We start from the raw sequence: 17,327 nt of genomic DNA, 5'->3' as shown, positions 1-17,327 counted from the left end.
GAAAATGCATCCAAGTCGTGGATAAAAATGCCCCCAAACTATTGTACTTTTGTAAGCTATACACTGGACAGGGATCTCATCTCATCTCTACCCCGTGAGACGCACGATTTCAGTTCACCTAACCTCAGTACAAGTGGCGAAAATAATTTTTAAAAATAAACTCATATAAACTCATGTTTTAACTGAATAGTTTAGGACCAAGAATATGGTATGGATTTTCTGGCCAACTTAATAGTGGACACCACCGCCCCCCTCTCCCCCCGCCGCCGGAATTCTGTTAAGAAAATGCCTCCATTAAAGAACAGCAGGTACTGAAGAATGCCCCTTTCCCCCCCTTAACTGAACAGAACATAAAGAAATTCAGAAAGCATGGTAGCATTGCTCAAATATTCCCAAGTGGCCTTTATTTCACAAAATTATTTCCATTAACATTATTTCATATACCACTTTTACTATATGATACTATTTAAGTGAAAAACAATGGGCAAATTCACAAATTATGTGCTTTAGGTCATTTCTTCTACTTTGAGGCTGTACACATCAGACAGCATTAGCTCCCAAGCCTGAGTGAGTGAACTCTTATAATACTCTTACACTAACCTGAACTTGGACCTTCACGTTAGGTCAGGTAAACATTACACCAAAGGAGATTCTGCACTATCCGCTGCCCAGCCCAGGCAGAGGCTTAGAGGTTCTGCTTTTGTGAGGTCTTCCCCAGCCCTTTACTGTCAGTTAGCAGTCTTTGAAAACGACGCCTACACAGGATTAAGTCTTCTGTCATTACAAAGGATGACGGAACAATAAAAAAATCCATGAATTTTAGGAAATAAGGTAAAAATGAGGAAAACTGCATGAGACCTGTATTAAGTTCTCTATTGCTGCTTTAACAAACTACCACAAACTTAGTGGCTTAAAACCACACAATTTTATCTCCTCACAGTCCTATTGGTCAGAAATCCATCTGGTCCTAGTTGGCTTACCTCCAAAATGAAGGTGTCCGCAGGGCTGCATTCCTTCCAGAGGTTCTAGGGGAGAATCAGTTTTCTGGCCTTTTCCAGCTTCTAGAGGCCACTTGCATTCCTTGGCTTGTGGCCCCTTCCTCCATCTTCAAAACAGCTGTCCAATCTTGCTTACAAGTCTCTGACTCTTCTGCCTCCCTCTTCTACATTTAAAGACTCTTGTGATTCGATTGGGCCCACCAGATAATCCAGGATAATCTTAAGGTCAGCTGATTAGCAACCTTAAATCCATCTGCTCCCTTAAACTCCCCTGTGTCTTGTATCCTAACATATCCACAGGTGCTGGTGATTAGGATGGGGACATCTTTGGGGACGGGGGACATTATTCTGCTGATCACAACGCTGAAGAGTTCTAAGTTTGTAGAGCTGAATACACAATTTCTTTTAGGGGAGAACTGTCTATTTGGCAAATATTTTGACAGGCCAGTCTACTTGTGGAAAGGTGGCCGCAGGGCAGGGCCTAGTGGGCTAAAGCAGAGACAGCAGAAATCCCCCTAAGGAATATAGTGGTTAAGAATCATGAGGTTTAGGGGACAGCTGGACAAGGGCAATTGTAAGGCAGGAAGGGCCCTGCCATAGAAGGAGGGTCAGTCAGTGAGAAATCCCCAAGGGAGAAAAAGCAACAAGTTTGACAACAGGGTCGTTAAATATTCAACTAAGACCTTGGTCCTGCTGGATGCCAGACCTCCCCTGCCCATCTCTCCCACACTCAGTAAAAATCCAAAGCTTCTAGGCATTCAGATGCCCTCTTCCATTATGTATCTCAGGGTTGAATCCGTGAAAGGCCAAGTTCACGTTCTGAGGGAAACAGGCCACCCGAGTCACTGCTACCGCAGATTTGTAGAACTCTTGACCTGACCAAGCTGTTGGTCAAGACCCGGGCAGGCCTGCCTCACCTCTGCCCAGTGGGGCAGTAGTGGACCCCACGTTTGTCTCGCTAACATCCGCTCCTCACTCTTCCTTCCTGACTGGCCTGAGGAAAATTTTGCTCCACATGCCAGAGGCTGGTTCAGGAATAGGCATATGACCCATTGCTGGGCAGAGTTATGACGCAAGGTCTCTTGAGGGGTTTCTGGAAGTTTCCTTGAGCCACAAGGTTTTTCTTCTTCTGGAATGTTCTAGTGTTTCGATATGCTGTCTTGAATTGCTACAGTCATCTTCCACCAGCCTGATGAAGCCAACACTGAGAGTGATGGAGCAGAGAGGTAAAGAACGTTTCCTTGGTGAGCTGCTGAATCAACCCTCTACACATCAGGACTTTCTGCCACGTGAGATTGAATTTCCTGGCTGATGAGGCCTGCCTGAGATGGGATATTTGTAGGAGGCATTCAGACCAAGTGATATGAAAATGTCCCAGTCAGAACCTATATTTTAGGAAACAAAATGCCAGGTGAATGGAGAGAGGGTGGTCATATGTCGCTCAGGCCATTGCACCTGGGGCTCTGTGAGGCTGGCTGGAGTCCAGGCTTAGAAACATTGTCCCTACAGCTGACGAGGCAACTTCCGGTGTCATCCCCACGTGTCCATGCTTCCTGCCACTCGACCTCCCCCACAGAAGTCACCTCGGATTCTCTTCCTTGTGATTGATTGAAACTTACCTAATCAACACATCCCTGGGGATTTCCCAATGGAGCACTAACTGCTTTCTAAACTGCCATGTCCAGAATCCAGTTAAAGGAAAAAGATTAAATCCAAGCTCAGCACTGGGGGTGGAAGGCAGGCAGCTGGAAAAGGCAAGATTGGTTTAGAAACACATTTCCCAGGAGCAGAGGAAACTCAGCAACATCTACTTGAGAGCAATTCAGTCACCTCTTTGCCTGCAGCTACGTTAAGACGGGGAAGGGAAAATGAGCTTGCTCATCCCCTTTATCACTAACTCTGCTTCTGTTTGTTTGGGATTCAGACATGTAATAAACTTCTGTTTCTTCAATCAAGAGTTTAATCCCCAGTGAGTATTCCAGGGATTACTAGAGGGGGCGTTCAGAGTAGTGAAGAGTGACGTAGGGCGTGGGGTACAAAGCACAACAGCTGGCACTTACTGGCTGGGTGACCCCAGGCAATTTTATTACTTCCTCCCTGAACCTCAGTTTCCTCATCTAGAAGATGGGGATAATAATAGCACCTGTTTCATAATTATGAAGATTAAATACGTTAATGCAAGGGAAACACTTCAGTATGTGCCTGGCACATACCGAGTCCTCCACAAGTCTTCGCTGTTATTATTTATACACGCTGATGTCTTCCAGCAGGGATGGAAGGCTAACAGAAAATAGTGGGGTTTAGCCACTCCCACGTTCTCTTGGCTCCCGAAACATGAGCTGCCCCCACCCCGGTTTGTCCAAGCACATCAACATACTTGTCCTTAATCTGTGCAGGAGTTCGATGCCAGACAACCCTCAGATGGCTTTCATCTGCATAACTGAATAATAAAAGCAATTCTGGCTGTTTTGGGGGGACAAGACAGCAGAGTTTAATCTTCAAACTTGATTGACTTGGAAGCGTTCCTGTCAATATAGAAGACTTTGTGTGGGGCGGTGGAGAAGCCGAGGCCGGCCCCCCGGCTGTACTTCCAGCTCATGGCCCGCTCGTAGTCCTGCTGCAGGTTCCGCTGCAGCGTGTCGGCTGCCTTCTTGTTGAGGGCCATGTTGGGCCTTCCGATCAGGTTAGGGGGGCGGCTGAATGAAGGGGACAGATTTTTAAAGCCACCCATAAGTTTGAGAAATTTCAGTTTCTGTTCCTCATTTTCAAAACCAGCAGTATCCCACTGGCCAAACTGAGTTCCCTGTGTTAAGAGAAAGAAGATGGTTATTTTCCTAGTTTCCCAAGCCCTTTCCTTTCCCCAGCCCCAACCTCATCAACTGCTCATCAATCCTGCTGATGAAGTGCACGCTGTGTACCAGGCGCAGTGCTCCTGAGCACGTCAGTGGATCGTCTCCTTAGCCCTAACAAGAGCCCCAAGAGGAAGACTGTTAGTACTCTCATTTTACTGATGAGGAAATGGAGGTCCGCAGCTTAACCAGGGGGTGCAGGGTGGGGGTGGGGTGGCACAAGCCTAATTAGTAACCCTGCTGGGATTCCAACTCAGGGCTGGCCCACACCAGAGTCCACCTTTACATACACAGCTGCCTGCTTGCTTTCCTCCTTCCCCCCAACTTCATGGCCAACAGTATGACACACCTCACGACACAGCTCATCTCACCTCACCTCACGACACAGCTCACCTCACCTCACAACACAGCACGTCTCACCTCACGACACAGCTCACCTCACGACACAGCACACCTCACCTCACCTCACGACACAGATCACCTCACCTCACCTCACGACACAGTACATCTCACCTCACGACACGGCTCATCTCACCCCACCTCACGACACAGCTCACCTCACCTCACGACACAGCACATCTCACCTCACGACACGGCTCATCTCACCTCACCTCACGTCACGACACAGCACACCTCACCTCACCTCATGACACAGCTCACCTCACCTCACGACACGGCTCTTCTCACCTCACCTCACAACACGGCTCATCTCACCTCACAACACACCTCACCTCACCTCACGGCACATCTCACCTCACCTCACGACACGGCTCATCTCACCTCACGACACAGCATACCTCATCTCACCTCACAACACACCTCACCTCACCTAACCACACAGCTTATCTCACCTCACCTCACGACACGGCTCATCTCACCTTACCTCACCACACGCCTCACCTCACCTCACCCACGACACACCTCACCTCACAACAGACCTCACCTGACCTCACGACACAGCACACTTTGCCCACAATACAGCACATCTCACTCATCACACAGCTCACCTCACCAGCTGGCCACTCATCCATCAGCCTAAGGTTACTGTCAGCTGGAAAGTGGAGGACAAGCGGGAATCTGAAATGCATTTCTCTTTGCAGAAGCACTGCATTTTATGGCAGAAAGGGAATGGAGGCCCAGAGAGGGGAAGAGTCACACAGCTAAGTGGGAGGCTGGGCCAGGCCAGGAACTTGGGGGTCCTCATTCCCATCCAGAGCAGTCTACCACCCATGCACGAATCACCCATGTTTGAGAAAATGCAGGAGAGCAGTGGCCTCAGAAAAGAGCCCCTTCCTTTCCATGTCTGTGGGACGGGCAAGACACCCAGCTCCCAATACTATGACTTTGAAGTCATGTAGACCTAGGAACAAGCCTCACCTGTGTGACCCTTGCTAAGTCACCTAACCTCTCTGAGCCTCCATGTCCTCATCTATAACATGGGGGTATGACATCCCCCTCACAGGGCTTCAGTGAGGCTCAAATCAGACTTCACACCAACAACCCAGAGCATGATGCCTGACACACTATTAAATCCTTGATAACTGGTCATTCTTCCCACCCCACCCAGACTGCTGACCTCCACACTGCCTGGAACTTTCCTCTTGTGAGCCAAATGCCAGCTTAGCACTTATTTCTAGGTCGGCTTTGGGAGAACAGTCAGAACCAGTCGTTGCTACAGCTGCCCTGAGTGAACTGGGGACACGTTCTCTCGGCTTCACTGTGGCCCAGATGAGGCAAAATTACAGCTGCCCAGGCCTGCGATTTCTAGAACGAGAGGCCGCCTCTGACAGCCCTGCTCTGGGTCTGAGGAGAGCGCTGCCAAGAGGACGACCTGGGTGAGCCCGCTCTTCCGAGGGCCGCTGAGCCCCTCAGAGGGGACCCTCCTGGAGGGCCACAGCCAGTCTGGAATCCCCACCACATGCCTCAGTGGTCAAGAGGCCCTAGGTCCTGGGAGGCAGTGCCACCCAAAGTGTCCCCAGCAGATCACACCCCCGTACCCCAGGATCACCCTCCTGCTATCAGGTCCTTCCAGGTACAGCCTCTGGGGCCACTGGCTCTGACTGCCTCTGCCCTGCTTCCTGCCTTCCTCGCTCAGTCAGGGTGTCCTGTCAGCTCTGCTCAGCTCAGGAGGATGGAGAGAAAGGGGACACCCACAGGAAAGACACAGAACAAAGTCACACCATTTTACAGGTGTGGAAACAGGCTCGGTTACTTGCCTTGAGTCTCACAACTAGAAAGCGGCAGAGCCAGGAACTGATCTCAGGTCTTTCGATCCAAACTGACTGTTCTTTTCTGTGTTATACTGTGAAGGCTTAAGACAGAGCCAGCAGGCAGGCCTTCCCTGTCATCTGGATCCTTCTTTCCCAAACCCAATCTATTACAAGTCCTGCTAGCTGTGCCTCTGAAGTGGATTGTGAAGCCACTCCCTTCTCTCTCTACCCTCCACCACCATCTCTGGCCTGAGAACCGAGCCTTCTAACCCGGCTCCCCATTTCCCCTGTAAAGATGCCCTCCAGCAGCTCCCACTGCATTCAGAGCCCAGTGCAAGCTCCCCACTGTAGCTGCTGAGGCTGGCCTGGCATGGCTCTCTGCCTTGCCTGCGTCTCCCCCTCGTCCCTCTCTTCAGCCTGACTTCGTAGTCCTTGTGCTCTACCTGCTCCTGTCCCCTCTCCTCGGGCCTAGTTTGGACACTTCCCGTTCCAACTGGACCCTGAAGCCAGTCCTGAGAGGCCTACCACTGCCCCCCTCTCACCCCTGCCTCCTCCCGTCCCGGTCCCAGCAGCCTTCTGAGGACGCCATCCACTGCTGGAGAGAGCTCGCCGTCACGTGCCCTCTGCAACAATGCACAGGACACCCCACCTGCCCAGAGCCAGAGACAAAGGTTCAGGCTGCTTATCTCGCCTGGCCAGCCCTCCAGGAGGGAGGCAAGCGGCCCTCTCAGAAGGAAGGAAATTAGCTCAGGACAAGCTCTGCAGCGGAGGGAGGCAGCTGGCAGGCTGGCGTGGCCTCTGGGGCCTGGACTGACTCGTCTCCCGTCACCCTGCTCCTCATGCTGCAAGGCCAGGCGAGGGGTCAGAATGCCGAGCGCCACCTTGCAGAGCCCTAGCATCCAACTTACCGTCCAGTGCCTGGTTTCAGAAGCTTCCGTTTTGCCCGACTCCCGATCGATCTCTTCTTGCAGGGCCTTCCGCCTCACCTGAGCAAAGAGAGGACAGAAAGGAGGGAAATGAGACACTGAAGTTTTCCTTTGAGCTTAAAACCCAGGACAGAGATGGGGTGGGAGGACTGGTAGGTGACAGGAGAGCAGCCTCGCTCTGCTGCAGACTGAGGGGAGGCAGCTGCCCAAAGCATCTTCTGAGCACCCTGAGGGCTGCAATCCCTGGTCCTACAACGGGCCCACCTCACTCATCCTCGCTGAGCCATTCCTTAAGAACGAATTTTCCTAGTGCCAACCTACAAAAACAGAAACCAGTTCAAGAGACAAAGTTGATTTGGGATCAAAGAATTGCACCTCGGGGAGCACAGATTCAGGTAGAAACCCAAACAGTGTCCCAACTACAGGAGAGGGGCTCAGGGTTTTTATGGGAAAAGGGGAGGATGAGATGAGTTGCATTAAGGAGGAGTTCACTGGTGCTGGATGAGGTCAGGCTAGGTTTGTACTTCATTGACTGGTTAATCATCAGCAGAGCCCAAGTTCATCAGTCCTTACAGACTGGAAATTCTTGTCTTTACTGACTTCTTGGAACATTGGCGATTTGGTCCAGTTTGGAAGATAAAGAAAACAAGACATGCGCGGCAACTCCTCTGAAATGGCCGCTCCGGCTCTATTTTAATATGCCATCTTTCATATTACAAACGGAAGCTTATCCACCTTCAGCTTTTGAAGCTTTTTTGTTTGTAACAGTCATTTTGGGTTGAAACTTTCCCAAAACCCACTACCCAAAGCCCTGCCTTCCTGTACAGAGGATACGGCAGTTAACTTTCGTGATGATGGCACCATTTCCCAGAAAGAAGGCAGGCTGTAGTCAGGCACAGGCTGGTGTGAATCCTAGCAGTGCCATTAACTAGTTGTGTGGCCTTGGGTATGTCACTAACCTTTCTGTACCCTGGTTTATTTATCTGCAAACAGATGGAAATACCAGCTACCTTGAGGACAAACGGGAGAAACAGAACTGTAATACTGTGACTTAGAAGGAGAAATATGTATTTGGTCTTCACCCTCATTCCTGGCACAGGGCTCTTAAAACCCTTAGAATTTCCAAAAACGAGAGCGACAAAGCGTCTTTTGTTATGTTGGGGTGACTTTTGGAAAGAGCGAAGGATGGGGGCTGGTTGCCTGGAGAACCAACCATGTGATTAGAGGGTTAGAACTTTCGGTCCCACTCCACTGACCTCTGGGGAGGGGAGAGCGGCTGAAGAGTGAGTTCAACCGCCAATGGTCAATGAGTTAATCAATAGTGCCTATGTAATGAAGCCTCCATAAAAACACAAAAGAACGGGGTTCAGGGAGCTTCTGGGTTGTTGAACACGTGGAGGTGCTCAGAGAGAGCATGGAAGCTCCAGGCCCGTCCCCACACCTTGCCCTATCATCTCTTCCATCTGGCTGTTCTGGAGTTGTACCCCTTTATAATAAACCGGTAATCTAGTAAGTAAAATGTTTCTCTGAGTTCTGTCAGCTGCTCTAGCAAAGTAATCGAACCCAAGGAGGAGGTCGTTGGAACCTCTGATCTAGAGCCCGTCAGTCAGAAGCACAGGTAACAACCTGGCTTGCAAGTGGCATCTGAAGTGAGGGGCGGGGGGGCGCAATCTGGTGGGACTGAGCCCTTCACCTGTGGGATCTGATGCTATCTCCAGGTAGACAGTGTCAGCATTGGGTTGAACTGTAGGACACCCAGGTGGTGCTGGAGAATTGCTTGTTGGTGTGGGAAACCCCCTGGCCCACATGCAGTTGTTGGGTGCAGAATGTAAGAAGCTGGTAATGGCACACAGGAGGTGCATCTCACACACTGTTGCTGGTACGGCTCCAGGCCGCCATAGCGCACCAATCACCCTGCCGTTTGAGATGAGAGCTTCCAGGCCCTCACCTCCCTCCCAAGGGTTCAGGTGTGACTCTGGCTGCTCCCAACTGTGGCCCTTCCGCCTCCCTTCTAATCTGCCACAGGCTGTGACACAAGGTGACCGTTTATATAGTTCAGAACTACACAAAACAAACCAAAGTGACAGCTGTAGGGACGAGAGAGAAAACGATGGCATATTCCTACAGTGGAGTCGTGCTACAGGTGTGGAATGATGTAGATGTGCATTTACCAAAATGGAAATTTACCAGTTAAATGACAAACATTAAAAGAACAGTATACATAGCATGACTGCACACTGCTTTCTAATTACACACATATACAGTTACAAAGGAAAAATCTGCAACAAAGGGTTACCAGTGATTCTTATTAGGTGGTAGGATTTTAGGTTGCTTTTTTTTCTCCCAATTTTTTAACATAATGAACTTTTAGTTCTTATGGAAAAATAAGGGGAGAGGTAGGACAGAAGGCTTCACTTACATTGAGATAATCTGTCATCCAAAATGATTAGAGATTTCTTAAAAATTGTAAAGTATTCAATAGGCACAAATAGATAAGAAGCAAAGGGGTGGCTGGAGGGCCTTCCATAAGAAGTGCTGGGCCTGGGGACTCGCAGGGTTCCTAGTAGCTGAGGATACCTGGCAGAGAAGCTGAGGGAAGGGCCCGGGGCCTGGACAAGCCAGGGCCCCACCTGTCCCTTCTGCACGGTCACCTGGCTGTTACTGCAGCGCTGGCCTGGATGAGCCGCATGACTGTGAACCAGGGAAGGCTGGGAAGCTCCCACATCTGGGAGGCCTGCACTTTGTGCCAGGCCTGGGACTGGGCTCTGTCAGCGTCATCCTATTGACCCTCTTGGCCCCACTGCGATGCCCCCTCGTCCAGGGAGTCCCCCAGTGCCTCAAAGGCATTAGGGTTGAACTTCCTTAGAATCTTGTAGGCCTCCCTGCTCATATTCGGCTCACTTGTAAGTCCTCGCTCGATTTCTCCTTCTCTCCTGGAGGAGAAGGGCCATGGGACAGGGGCCGTCTCTGCGTCATACCCTGTGGCTTCTCTCCAGCAGTCACGTGCTGATGAAGCATGAGGACACAGTCAGGGTAACGGCTGCCACTTAGTAGGCACAGGGATGAAGCAGGCCCCTGCTCACTGCCTCACAAACACAGCCTCATCTGGTCTTCACAGCCACCGACGAGGGTCCGTGAGGTTAGGGACTGCCCAAGGGCACCTCGTTAGGAATGGTCCAAGGTGTTACTACCCGGCCTTAGGGTGGAGGATCATAAAAATACCCCAATTACAGACAGACAGCGCAGCTCCCACACAGGACACACCTGCCAGAGGATCTGGGCACAACAGAAGCAGAAGGTGGTCCATAAGAGAACAACTTCTCAGTGCTCCCGAACCGAGGCCAGGAAGTGGCGACGCATGGGTCTGGCTGAGCACGTGTTCCCTGCCCTGGCTGTGCATCCCGGGGACATGCCCCCTTCTCCCCCACGGTGGTGACAAGGAGCAGAGCCTCGGCCCGGGATTCTGAACAACCAGGTGGCCCCTCAGCCGAAACCACGGCAGTGAAGGGGTCTCCCGGCATGAAGTGGGCGAGGCCAGGAGTTCTCTCCACTGGAGGTGGCCCAGGGGCTGGCCTGGCGGCCTTGGGAGTTCCTGCCCCCTCTGGGACCAGGATCTTGTGGCCTGGCAGGAGGCGAGTGTGCCTCTGGGGAAGCAGATGAGGACTCGGGCTGTACCTGGTCTATGTGCGCCTCGTCCATGTTGCCTTTCTTCTCCAGTACCACCTCTAAGTCTGTGTCCGGCTCCTGCACAAGAAGGCAAAGGAGTAAGTCAAGTACACGATGGCCTCTGCCCCAGCAGCCTGGCCAGGTGAGACCACACCAGAGTCGAGAAAGACCCAAGACGGCAGCACCACCCCAATCCTGCCACCTACAGAACATCTGACATCCCTTCCCTTCCACGAGTCTCCCATGAAAACTGTGGCAGTGACCTATTTGACAGATGAAGAAACTAAGGCTCAGAGAGGTGACGAGACTATCACAAGGTCACCCCCATGGCTCAGGGACACTAAGCAGGTCTCCTGACTCAGGCTAGGTACACGACCTTGCCCGCCACACACACCTGACCTCCCAGGCTGACACTAAACCAGCAAGAGAGCGGTCAAGGGCCCCTCTTATAGTGGGGGAGGGGCGGGCAGGGAATGCAGAGGTGGGCTCAGGCCCTGGTCGGGGGCCCTGCCAGCAAACCGACCACCCGAAGCCACTCACTTCTCTCCCCACACCGCCACCCCCAGTCCTGCTCACTGCCTTCTCTCCCGCCTGGACAACCACGAGTCTCTAACTCCTGCTTCCCACCCCCCAACCCAGGTCCATTCCACACAGCAGCTCGAGTGAGCTTTAAAAACTCAACTGGCTCCCTCAAACCCTCCAGAGGTTCCCATCTCATTTACACGAAAATCCAGACTCCTGTGCGCTCTATGGTTCTGTCACTTGCCCCCGCTCATGTGAGGGCCTCTTTGCTCCTCCCAGGGCCTCCGCACCTGCTGCTCCCTCTGCAGACAGATGGCCAGGGACCGCACGGGGCGCAGCTCCCATGTCGCGCCCTCATGGGGCCTGCCCTGGCCACACTGACACGGGCCACGCTCTCAGTGGCCTCAGCCCCTGTCGTACCTCATCAGGGTGAGCCCTTAAGCCACTTTCCCTGGGTTCCTCAGTAATGACAATGGTCACGTCTCCCGCATCTTTACTCTAGGTGTGCTCTGCCTGGCACCCAGGGTGACGCGTGACGATCCCTGGACGGCTCTGCTCACTCACATCCCCGATCCAGATCCTGAGGATACACCTGAATTTCCCAACTCCACGGACTGCTCTGGGAGGCAGGGTCCCCATCACGGGAGACATTAAGCAGAGGGGACTGACTACCTCTCACTGAGCTCCTGGGAGAAGGGATTCTAGATTCTGATGAGGGTTGGGCTCCAAAGCCCCCAAGGTTCCTCCTAGGCCCTGAGAGTTTCTAAATACAGGAGACTGGTGAAACCAGTCTAATGGCCTAAGGCAAAACTGGGAGAAACCCAGGAACCAGAACTACCTCTTGTAGGCCCTGATATGGAGGCCACCCCTGCCCTCCCCAACCCCGTGTGGCCGAGCTGAGAGCAGACCAGACATCTTCCGGATGACCCAGCTCCAGGGGGCTCATCCTTCAGTCGATATGAACTGAGCCCCCTCCTCTGTGCCACGCCCACCTCTCAGGAAGTTCTCAATACACCTCAGCCATCACCCTTCCTTGAGGACTGCAGGTCACCCAGCTGGTGGGTACAGAGAACCCAGGGCTTGTTCTAACACAAGACAGTCATTTCTTGGGCTCTAATAATCTACTGGCATCTACGTGAGGTGACGTAGGCGGCTCCTGAGAAGGGATAAAGCCTCCAGTTCAGGACCAGACTGGATTTGAAGCCCAGCCCCACCCCTCACCAGCTGGGTGACCTCAGACAAGGCACTGAACTCCCTTGAGCCTCAGTCTCCTTGTCTGGTAACTGGGGATAACCACAGCAGCTCTCTCACCAGGCTGGTGTGAGGATTCAAAGGGTTAACACATGCAGGGCATCAGCCCACTGCCAGGCACACAGTAAGCGTTCAGGAAACACCAGCCACCGGCCACCCTGACGTGCCAGGCATCTGCTTGGAGTACGACGCGCACCATCTCGCTCCGCCCGCACGTCCACGTGCACACCCTGAGGACAGGAACTGCGGCCCTGGCGGTGGGACAGACGGGGAAGCTGGGGGCCCGTGGAGGCACCAGGGCTCCAGCTCGTCTCCTCCCTCCCCTGCCCCCATCAAGGAAGCCTGTCAGGATGGAGACAGCAGATCTCTGATGATCACCAGGCCATGATCCATCCCCTTCCTCCTCATAACAGGACCCCAGTTTCCCTCTCAGAAGCTGCCCTCCCGCAATCTCAGACGGCGGGCTTCAGGTAGGTCTGGCACCCTCAGCCCCTCCCCCCGGCTGCAGATCAGGGCTCCTGGTTCGTGTGACCCAATCGAGGCTGAGAGAGCAGCCCGGGAACCTTTCCTGTAATCATTCTGGAGGGGCTACCCTTCTCCCTTTGGGGGTGGCTGAACTACTAGCATGAAAGCCTAAAGCTGCTAGGACCATCCTGCACTGGGGTGGGGGCTAGGGGGTGGGGAGGAGCCTGTCTAGGATGAAAACCAGCAAAAAAATACAAAGTGCAGAGCTGGGGAAAGCTACACAGGCATCTCCTGTGATCCAAATCTATTTGATCCCTAAATCATTTATACTCAGAAAGGAAGGAATCATTATAGCTCAGAAAGGAAGCTCAGATAGCTATGGACACCATGTTATCTCAAACTATTTGGTTTCTGAGTTTTGGACAGCAAGTGGCAGGGAGAGATTCATCGGAAAAACTTATCCCAATTTATCCAGATCCTGAGTGCAGGTAGTGAGAACTTGGGTAGAGTTTCAATAGCAAGGGATACCTGTATTATTGAAGAGATTGCATGAGCACCTGGATCTAGCCATACCTGAAGCTAGATAGCTCTTAACCTTTCCAGTTACATTTGTCAATAAATCACCTTTTCTGGCTGAAGTGACTTTAATCAGGGTTCTGGCAGCTAAAAAGCTGAGTGTCTGTGTGTGCGCACACGTGCATGCACACACACTCTCCCAACTTCCACCCTGATTCTCCCAAAGGAGAATCTACTTCTGAAGGAAAGCCTACCTCCTCCCAAGGTTCTCCTGCTACTCTGCTCTCTTTCTTCTTTTTCTTTTTCTTCCTCTTCAGAGCTGGCTCTTCAATGCCTGGCTGCTCTGCCTTTTTCTTGGACTTCATTTTCTTCTTCGCAGGGGCCTTGGTGTCATCTTCTATTGCGATGTATTCTGGAGCCTCGATTTTGACTGGTTTCTTTTTACTTCCTTTCCTAGGGCTCTTCTTTATGGACCTGGGGAGCTCGGGGTGCCCTAAGGGGGTGTCTTCCTCCTGGTGGATTTTCCTTTTCTTCTTCATCTTCACATTGTGTTCCCTGGGGCTCCCCTGTTTCCGTTTCTGCCCCGAGACTGCCTGATCCCCGCCATCCTTCCCCACTGAGTAAGGGTACAGAGCATCCCCAGCCTCGCAGAACCAATGGTCCCTGGCTGAGAAGGCCGTGGCCTCCTGGGCCTTTTTCTCCTTCTTGTGTTTTTTGAGCTTCTTGCCATCTCTGGTTGCCTCTTCGCCCTGTCTGGGGTCTGGGGAGGTCTTCACCCTCGAGCTAGGGGACATGGCCAGAGGCCACGAGGCCTTCCTCTTCTTTTTCTTCTCCCCACTGACAAACTCAGACGGACCAAGAGCCTGCTTCCCGGGGCTGGGCGACTTCTCTGTGCGCCTGGCACGCACCGTGGTCTCAGGTTCTACGTGCTCCTCACAGAGGGTGCCGGGGCCCTGCTTTTTCTTCTTCTTTTTCTTCACTAGAGGCATCTCGGGTGCCTGCCCTTGGACCACATTCTTCGAGGGGGACGTGGCTCTTGTGGGACAAACCTCAGTGAAATAATTGTCACTGTGTAAAACCGAGTACTGAGTCTCTGGTTCTTTGACTACCTTCTTCTTCTTCTTCTTCTTCTCTGGGAGCCCAAGGCCCAGCTCTCCTTTGTGGGTCTTGGTGATCATTCCTGGAAGGAGAAATGGGACAAGTCATCACCACACCAAGCCGCCCTGTGCACAATTCAACTAGGTACTGCCCAAAGCCAGGTTTCTCTGAGTGGATGGTCTGAGATGTTAGGGGATGGGAAAATGGACATGATTCCCGCAGAGCAAAGGGAAATATGATCGAAGAAGGAGAATGGAGTTTACATCAGACAGCCCCTGGTTCAGATCCAATCTGCTCCCTCACCTTAAGTCAATCACCTATTCTGCCTGAGCCTTAACTTCCCCATCTGTAAATGGGGGAGAAATAACCCTTCCTCAAAGGGCTGTGGGAAAGAATAAATGATAATCCATGGAAAGTGCTTGGTACATCCCTCGTCCTCAAATCTCTAAGCCTAGTCACTCATTCAACAGCTAATTACCGACGGCCTCCCCTGTGCAGCTGCTGAGGGTACAACTGCAGTCAAGCCAGGCAGCCCAGACGCTGCCCTTGGGGGCTCACTTTTACTAGACAAAGGGGACAGAAATCCTGAGGTTAGCGCTCTTGCCAGTTCCCACCAGAGGCAATAGCTGTGGCAAAATTAACCGTTACCTTGGCTCCTCTCAACAGCTCTTCTGCTTTGTGTCTGGAAATTAATTCCCCCACCTGCACCCTGGGTGACATACTCTCCCAATTACCTTCCCATGTGGCCAGCAGTAAGAGCAGCAGCCAGCACTGAAAAGACCTAGGTTCACGTGGTGGCTCGCACACTCTCTTGCTGCATAATGGTGGCTTCTCCAGGCCTCAGTTTCCCCATCCATAAAAGAGAGACTGAACCAGATCAGAGGCTGCCCGGGGTGGGTGTGGGGAGCCACATCCAGCCTGCAAGCCTGTTTCACTGTTTTTAAATTTTGAAATAAATTGCCACCATTTAATGACTGGGGTGAGAATGCCCAGCTTGGTTTTGTTTTGGAAACTGTCAGGGAGGGACCTGTGAGAAGGGGCTGCGCCCTGGAGCACATCGCAGCTTCCAGCTGGGCTACTTCTCTCACTCTGGTCACCAGCCCAGTTCCCACTGCTCCCTGGACTAAATGCCACGGACATACTCAGAGGATCCACACGCACGTCCCCTCACGGGAGGTCTGGACAGTGGGAGGGAAAGGGCAGGAGCTTCTCTATCTTGCAGCTCTCCTCAGCCTCAGAGCCCAGGGGCTCCGCACAGGACCTGGCTCACTCTTAGCAGCTTCAAAGAGCCAGGCCAGGCCTGAGCTGGAGCTCAAGTTCATTCATAACTCGCTCCAGAAGCAGCTGGAGACTCAGGGAAACACTCATTCATTCACTCCTGCCTTGTTTTCTGCTCTATTCCCAGAGCCTAGTTCTGAGCCTGGCACACAGCAGGTGCTCAATAAATACTCACTGAAGGAAGGAAGGAATGCTAGACATTCAGAGATGAACAAGATAAAACCACTCCCATCAAGAAGCAGGTGGGTGTGGGAGGGAAAGAGGCGTGCTAACAAGGATGGCACAGGTGAGAAAAGCGAGCACAGGGGTAAGGTCGGGGGAATGGGGGCCAGCTAGCATGGCCTCCCAGCTGTCAGGAAAGTTACTCAAGAGCCGAGGTTTCCAGCTTGGGAACTGCAGGATGGTGGTGCCGATCCTACAGGCAAAGGAACTGAAGGTGATGCCGGGGGCCTGGAGCAGATGGGCTCCTTTGAACAGATCCCCTGAGATACCTAAGTGAACATGTGCGTGGACAGGTGGATATCCGGGTCAGAGGCTCAGGGGTGACTGGGCTGACACAAACCTGAAAATATATGGATGGTAATTAAGCCTTAAAGAGAAGGAGCCCCAGACAAGACCTGACTTAGGGAAAGGGGTGGGCAGACGAAGAGGGGTTTGCAAAGGAGAGGGAGAAGCTGCAGACCTGGAGAGGGGGGAGCCACGAGTGCCCCAGGACGGAGGAGTGGTCGAGAGACCTGATAAGAACAAAGAAGCCCAGGGGAGGCTGTTGTCAACTCCATCCCCTTCTCTCCCCGTCTGATCTTCTTCTTCGACCCTGCGTCCCCAAAAGTATTTACTCCTTCAAGGAGAACAAGAGAGGAAATGACCCTTGCAGCGTGTCTCCTGCTAACGCGAACGCTTTCTCCAAAAGCTTTTTTAAATTTTCGCGGTAGCCTCGTAGGGATCGGTGGGAATACCCCATCTGAGAGACTTGCAAACTGAGGCTTGCAGACTTGAACTCACTTGCTCTGGGTCCCAGCGCCAGGAAGTAGCAAAACAAGGATTCGAACCAGGCCGCGGGACTCCGGAGCCTATGCTCTGCACAATGGCACCACCACCCCACGCCCATCGCAGGACCCCCAGCGGGAAGCAAGGGGGCCAGGGGGCGAGACTGGCCCCTCCAAGGCTCCGCCGCGCCGAAGATTCCGCACAAACACACGGGAGGGACTACGCGGGATCCCGGGCCGGCGGCTGCAAGGCGGGAGAACTTCCCGGAGGCGGCGGCCTCAGGCTGGGACGAGCGCACACTGGAGACTGGGGGGCGTGAAGGGGTGAGGTCTGGAGTGGGGGGGTCACCCGCTTTGCCCTCTGTTCGTCGCGCAGTCCTCAGCCACAACCTCCAGACCCACGCGCACGCCCCGGCGTCGCGCCCTCCGCACTCACCCGTAGGCCGGACCTCCGCGCCTCCACGTGAGAGCTCGCTCCGCCGTGACCCGGAAGTCAATCTCGAGTCGCTGGCCCGCCCCCGGGAGTTCCGGCTCCTTCCGGGTCGCGGCCGCGCGGGCAGCG

At 52.9% G+C, this 17,327-nt stretch overlaps 1 protein-coding gene across 2 annotated transcripts; it reads right to left on the bottom strand.

The window, feature by feature from the left end:
• Nucleotides 1–373: 373 nt before the first annotated feature.
• KNOP1 (lysine rich nucleolar protein 1) lies at nucleotides 374–17,272 on the bottom strand. Of its 2 annotated transcripts, none has more exons than XM_058569936.1 (5): nucleotides 17,202–17,272; nucleotides 13,658–14,583; nucleotides 10,659–10,727; nucleotides 6,966–7,043; nucleotides 374–3,801 (listed from the first exon to the last, which is right to left on the bottom strand). In XM_058569936.1, the coding sequence occupies exons 2-5, from the start codon at nucleotides 14,579–14,581 to the stop codon at nucleotides 3,490–3,492; spliced, it is 1,383 nt and encodes a 460-aa protein (XP_058425919.1). In that variant the 5' UTR covers nucleotides 14,582–14,583; nucleotides 17,202–17,272; the 3' UTR covers nucleotides 374–3,489. The 2 variants fall into 2 exon arrangements, with proteins under 2 accessions (XP_058425919.1, XP_058425920.1); XM_058569937.1 differs by lacking the exon at nucleotides 17,202–17,272 and adding an exon at nucleotides 16,782–17,100.
• Between the last annotated feature and the right edge of the window lie 55 nt (nucleotides 17,273–17,327).

The sequence above is a fragment of the Diceros bicornis genome, chromosome 26, assembly GCF_020826845.1.
Source record: "Diceros bicornis minor isolate mBicDic1 chromosome 26, mDicBic1.mat.cur, whole genome shotgun sequence".
NCBI classification, from domain to species: Eukaryota; Metazoa; Chordata; class Mammalia; order Perissodactyla; family Rhinocerotidae; genus Diceros; species Diceros bicornis.
The sequence above is the reverse complement of the archived record's forward strand: the minus strand, read 5'-3'. Positions and strand labels throughout refer to the sequence as shown.

Coding starts and splice junctions, on each gene's coding strand:
- KNOP1 (XM_058569937.1), bottom strand. CDS start 16,887: ATGGGCGTGGGGTGGTGGTGCCATTGTGCAGAGCATAGGCTCCGGAGT. Junction 14,584..16,781: donor GGCGCTGGGACCCAGAGCAA/GTGAGTTCAAGT, acceptor TTCTCCTTCCAG/GAATGATCACCAAGACCCAC. Junction 10,728..13,657: donor CAGGAGAACCTTGGGAGGAG/GTAGGCTTTCCT, acceptor CTTCTTGTGCAG/GAGCCGGACACAGACTTAGA.